At 41.7% G+C, this 6,541-nt stretch overlaps 1 protein-coding gene across 1 annotated transcript; it reads right to left on the reverse strand.

Moving 5' to 3' along the window:
• Nucleotides 1-846: 846 nt before the first annotated feature.
• Nucleotides 847-5,528, reverse strand: SDE2 (SDE2 telomere maintenance homolog (S. pombe); the record flags this gene model as incomplete). The annotated part of the gene is made up of 5 exons (XM_009069671.1): nt 847-1,279; nt 1,889-2,000; nt 3,050-3,219; nt 3,759-3,870; nt 5,411-5,528. Coding segments are annotated over 5 exons (945 nt in total), but the record flags the coding sequence as incomplete, so codon positions are not given.
• Between the last annotated feature and the right edge of the window lie 1,013 nt (nt 5,529-6,541).

Raw genomic sequence — 6,541 nt, forward strand, 5'->3', positions numbered from 1 at the left:
GCAGAACTGAAGGTTGCACCAGCCTATGAGGGTTCTCTATCAACTGAACTCATGTCATTTTATGATAAAAACTATGATCAGCTGATTGGTTTAGGGAATGTCTAAGTGCAGCACCTTCTAATTTAAACATCACGGTCAATTAGAAAGTCTAATGTCACATTATGGTATAAATAACATTAGTCAAATAAGACTACGTTTGGTAATGTATCAAAAAGTATTGACAAGAGTCTTTTATCCTACAGAGGACTTTTATTTTTGTCTTTTTCCCCACCTCAATGAACAATTTTGGATCCAGAGTTTATCTTTATCTACTTATGTAGAAGGAGGAAAGAAAAAAAATAACCAAGAGAAACTAGCCCAAATGGAAACATGGATCTCAGGAAAGACAATGCCAAACAGCCAAGGGCAACTGCATCTTAGTAGAAAGACCAGACTATTAAAATCTTAGGCTTAGAAAATTCTTTGTTGACCCATTCTACTTTGTATCTCTCATGACAATGCTATTATACTACAATCCAACTTTCTCCATGGAGACACTGTCAACCAAGAGCTTCCTTGACTGCAGTTTCTATTAAACTTGCTACACTCCATTTTCTAAGTCATACGATGAACCTTCCAGTTAATCTAGTTTTCCTTTTTAAACTTGGAAATTTTTGTGCTCTGAATCAAACTTGAGAAGTTTCTTAGGGAGACTATAATTCTAATTGAAGCACGTCCATCTAATGCATTGAAGCCATAGGGTACAAATCCCTTCCCCTTTTTCTGTGATCCACAAAGGGAAAAAGTGATTGAGTAAAAGCAGCTGAAGAGAAAGACATACCACATTTTGTACAGCTTCATACTTACTGTGCTCTGTGACTGGTTTGTTTCCTGTGCCTTAGAGGAAACATTTTCTTGCTCCTCTTCCTTCAGGGGCTTTGTCACTTCATTCTTTCCTTGAGCCTCTTCCTTCAGGGGCTTTGTCACTTCATTCTTTCCTTGGGCCTCTTCCTTCAGGGGCTTTGTCACTTTATTTTCTTCAGCTGGAATTTCAGTTTGCCCACCTGGACACATCTCTCCTTGTAGGTCTCTTCCAGTACCTTCTGGCTGCTCCAGTGGTTTCTCAGTTGCACTGGCAGCTGGACTACCCTCCACCAAAGACACAGAGCTGCTTGAACATTCATTTCCAAGATTTTCATTGTATCTGCTGCCTGGTGAACAACTTCGATCAGATGTACAAAGGGATTCATCTTTACTGCCACCCTCACAGCCTGAACTGTCAGCATCAGCCAATCCCAGCCTGGCACAAGCAGAATGTTACAAATTAACTTCCATCTATTTTAACTTTTTAAAATAATTTTTTTCAATTGTCACATTTCTCTTTCCAAAACTGACTTCACAGAGATACAGTGGATTACTCTAGCAGCTATTTAGGCTAGTTTAGTAAATGGAAGAGCTGCTGATATTGAACAGGACCCACGTTCCCCCAAAACAGGTATCTCTTTACTGCTTTCCCAATATAGAAATGACTGGAATCACTGACTTTTCTTTCATGTTACATTACATGAAAGGTGCCATGGAGAAAAAAAATAATTTTAAAGTTCATTGTAAATTTATTTCATCAATTAAAAAAAGGAACAATGGGAAGTAGCATAATATAACCATATTAGAAGGGGTAGAGGGTAAAAAAGGGTGCCTGTTTTTCAAACAAAGTTTGTCTGCTCCAACTGGGACAGAATTATATGAACAGAGAAATGTTTACTTTCAGTTCTTCCATTTAATCAGTTCAATTTTCTTATTCCTATTTCAGTCTCCATCTCAGGTTAGACACTGCTTACTTGTATGTATCTAACCTTTGATCATGTTCAAGGCTTAAGACTTGACTTTACAAACAAAGCATGATGCTTACCAAACGCATTTCCTTTTCTGAGATTTTGTTTCATTCTTTCCAGGTTCCCCTGGACGCTTCCGACTCTTGCCACGTTCTGAGGACATTGCTTTGCTCGCAATAACCTGCAATCCTTCAAAACACAAGTTGAAATTTCACTTCAACAGTTTGCAGTACATATATGTTGTAAATTCTACTTTTCATTTCAGATGCAATTCAAAACACTAAGTGTGGCAGAATTTCTGATTGCTAACGGACATGTGAGCAATCCAGCCTTGCTAGCAGGGCCTGAGCAAGCTGCAAGCTAAGCTGTTCAAGGACACAGCTGCAGCTGGAATGTGAGAAAGGAGGTAGCAAGATAAGCAGCTCCTGGCTGTGGGATGCAGGAGCTGAAGATGGTTAGAGGTGGAGAACAATGACTGGGGCATTTTATGATTGATATGTTAATAACCAATTATGTTGTGTGTAAGGTGGGCTAGTAACAGTAGTTAACCAATGATAAGTGGGCACTTATAAGAGGTGTGTATAAAAGAATCACTTTTGTAAATAATAAGAGTCAGTCACGAGATAATAATGGCATCGCCTCTTTGTACGTGAACTCCCACAACTAAAGGAAAAGAATCACTATTGGTGTGCATTCAAAACAAACTCAGTAGCAGGAAAGGCTTTCCTACGTGGATTTACTAAGGCACAGAATCAATTAAAATCGGATTCCTGAACTGAGCTCTCAGGTTCTACATCCCATTCAGCCTCAAGTTTCACTTTGTAGCTGCCAACAAGGGAACTATCTGTGGATAAATAAACTAGAAACCAGGTATTCTGTAGCTGGATTCAAGATCTAGTTTTTATGTAAAACATGTATAATATTACACTGAAAATAACAGTGCAATTCTTACAGCTCAACTAGCAACATCAGCTTCACAGAACTTTGCTCTTATTATGAGATGACACTAGAACAGAAAGATGAAGCATCACTTGTATTATGTTACGCCGTTCAGTGCGAGTTAAGGGACACTGCAAAGGTGAACAATTAAGTCAAACAAATGTTACTGAAATTTAAGATTTCCTTCAATTGGAAGAGTTACCACCAGCAACTTTTTTTTTTTAAAATTTTTCATCCTGCAGTGAGGCTAGGTAAGAGTTGTGGTTCGCTTTATGTTTTGAGGAGGGAACTCGCAGTACCTATGCGGATGGACTCCTCCTGCCGCTCAGCCATCTCGCGGTACTGCTGCTCGTACTCGGGGTCCGTGAAGGTGTGTCGCGGCTCCGCCAGCTTCCGCTGCAGCCGCTCCAAGCGCCTCTGCTCCTTCTCTGCTTCCCGTTCCGCTTGCTTCTTCACCCATTCAGCCATCCTGCAGGTGTCACAACCAGGGAAATCAAGAGCATTTCCAGCACTTACCGTAAGATCAGTTTGTCGCTTTGCAATTACTCAACACCTCCTCCACCTGCTACGAGGGGCGGCAACGGGAAAAGGCAGCTAACGACACCCAGGGGAATTACTGAAGGAATAGATATTCTGCTACAGAAAAGGGAGTAAAGTCTATTCTGGAAGTCAGAAACAGCAGTTAAGGTCACATATCCCCAGTATGGTGGTCTTGAGGCTTCAGAGAGAAGTGTGACAGTTCCAGATGAGGAATCCCAGAGGTGCACAACAGTCTCTCAGAAGCAGAATGCAGTACAATCACATCTGGTTTGCTACAACAGAACTACAGTCGAGAGGGTCCTGTTGGCTTCCAGTTCATCCTTATTTAAGATTTCACTTTTGCTCTTTTTAGTATTCAAAATACAATTTAATTGCTTCAAGGACCTGTCATTTGACCTCTTTGTTAACAGTGAGCTATGGGGTCAGTTTATTTTGTAATTTCTTCTATCTCCTAAGAAAATTCCTTACGCTTTCTCGTGATTGACATCTCGAAGTCTCCTTCCACTGAGGTCTCGGCAAGCCTCTCTGTTCGTTGTCTTCTCAATCTGAGCGCCAAGCGCTCGCAGCATAGATCCAAACCCTTTTTGAGAATAAAGGGATCAAGAATCAGTTAAACAGAAACAGAGATGAGCTAGTACACACCAAAAGAGTTCATTACAGAAAAAGAGTACGGTGAATTCAACACTTTCCCTCAATGCAGCTGTAGTAAAGGGGAAGTTAAAAGTTGCAACATGTTGGACAGTTGTCACTGGGTGAAATGATGAAGTACCAAGGAAAGACAATGGTGCCCCCTCATCTCATTTTTGTGCTCCTGGTGTCACACCAGACTGACCCCAGATTTACCAGAACCTGTGCAACATGTCTAACAGGAAAGCCTATTTCTGGGCTCCCTCAGCAAAATGGTTTGAAACCTCTTTCACCTCAAAATAACATTTTTGGGTTCTTTCTAATTTAGCCGGGTTATACTGATTTCTATACACTCTTCAGCCACTAATTACTCATAAGTAAGACTGCTAATTTCTCTCTCAGTCTCAGCTTATGCTGCCTCCAGCTGGAGAAAGACCCTTGTTTACCTAGCTTGGATTAATAACAACAGAATCCTTTCTGCAATTGCAAAGTGCCAACCACTGATTTTTAACTGGAAGCCGAACCTTTCAGTGCTCCAAAAGGACCTTAAAAAGCCTTACAAACAGTAATGAAGCCAGACAGCCTACTGCACTGTGAGGCGAAAAACCATGTACTGTGTTCAGATAATAAACCCAGTTGCTGCCATTAGTGAGTGCCTACTGCACTGTGAGGCAAAAAACAATGTACTGTGTTCAGACAATAAACCCAGTTGCTGCCATTAGTGAGGGAAACTTTCATAGCTCATGAAACATGCTACTGAATTTTATGTTCTAAAGAATGCAGACTGAGCTGCTACACCTAGCCAGGTATATTCCCCCGAATCAGCAGCTGTCAATAGCAATGCATTCTAAGAACTAAGATTCTGAGAAACGTATTCAAAACACTAACATACTGTGTTCCAACTACACTCAAATACTCTGCTAAACTTGCTTCACCCACCCTGTTCCATTTTAGGGAATGCCCACATTGTTGATGGCTGCATTAATACACAGCTTCAGTTAAAATATTTTGCCAGTATCAGGAGTCCAGTTCAGGCTGAATTCTTCAGTTCTTTGGCTACTGAGATCTTGGCATTAATGTGTTTTTTAAAATAAGAGAAGACAAAAATCAATTAGGTCACATAACACAGTCAAATCACAGACTATTTGTACCTGGAATATTTGTCCCAAGTGACCATGAATGAAACTTAGAAGCCTAAGATAACAGATCCTTTTCAACACAATTTCAACTCTGAACTCGCTTAGGTGCATGTTACAGATTTCTCCTAATAGAGCTAAGCTGAACAGGGTTCTGAAGAAGAGCTACAGCAGCAGAACTGTGAGCTGAACTGCAGCTTCCCTGGTCAATTCTCAGCTTTTTATGCACACTTTGGTTTCAGCTTAGAGACATTATATCAGTCATACACAGGACTCCTGCTATGAACATAGATTATGACATCACTGAATTTTTTTAACCTAAGAATCTAATCACTAACAAGCAATTAAACAACAAACCTCCTTTTCCACCACAAAGTCTTGGCTCCAGACTATAAACAACTCCACTCTGCAACACATCTTCGTCATTAGCCAGTCGCCCGTTACACTTCACATACAAGTTTTCTTCAGGAATGTTCTAAAACAAACAATAAAAAAATTGAGTTACATTGAAAAAGAGTCATATTGACTGAAAATTGACATTCTGAAAAGAAAATCATTAAGCAACAGTGTTTCCTTCCTTCCTACAGGAACAGAGGGAAGGCAAAAATCAGACCATGTGAAAGGCACAAACATTCTCTATGATGCTTGTTTTAATTCCTGTTCACTGAAGAATTAGACGGAAGGGGAAAAGCCGTGCTGTGGGAAAAATTCAGGAACAACCTGACTGACCATTAACCCCCATTCCCTGTCCTCCTGTGCCGCTGAGGGGAAGCAGACAGAGCCCTGAAAGGAGGGAGGAGTAGGGGGAAGGTGTTTTTAAGATTTGTTTTACTTCTCATTATCCTGCTCTGATTTACACAGAATCATAGGATTTTAGGGGTTAGAATGGACCTTACAGATCTAGTTCCAACCCTCCCCTGCCATGGGTAGGGGCACCTCCCCACTAGACCAGGTTGCCCAAGGCCTCATCCAGCCTGGGTTGGGGCATCCGCAGCCTCCCTGGGCAACCTGTCCTAGTGTCTCGTCACCCTCACAGTAAAAAACCTTTTCCTAATCCCTAACCTAAACTTCCCCTCCTTCAGTTTGAACCCGTTACCCCTTGTCCTAGAGGGGCTTTCGACTGGTAACAAACTCCGTTAATTTCCTCGAGTCGAGCCCGTTTTGCCCGTTACAGTAACGGGTGAGTGAGTGATCTCTCCCTGCCCCCTCAGCCCTAGTGTCTCGTCACCCTCACAGTAAAAAACCTTTTCCTAATCCCTAACCTAAACTTCCCCTCCTTCAGTTTGAACCCGTTACCCCTTGTCCTAGAGGGGCTTTCGACTGGTAACAAACTCCGTTAATTTCCTCGAGTCGAGCCCGTTTTGCCCGTTACAGTAACGGGTGAGTGAGTGATCTCTCCCTGCCCCCTCAGCTCAACCTGTGACCCTTTCGTTACCCTTTCTCTCCATGCTGTCTGTATGAGGGGTGTCCTATACACACACCGGACTC

Source organism: Acanthisitta chloris, unplaced genomic scaffold, assembly GCF_000695815.1.
Source record: "Acanthisitta chloris isolate BGI_N310 unplaced genomic scaffold, ASM69581v1 scaffold16582, whole genome shotgun sequence".
NCBI classification, from domain to species: domain Eukaryota; kingdom Metazoa; phylum Chordata; class Aves; order Passeriformes; family Acanthisittidae; genus Acanthisitta; species Acanthisitta chloris.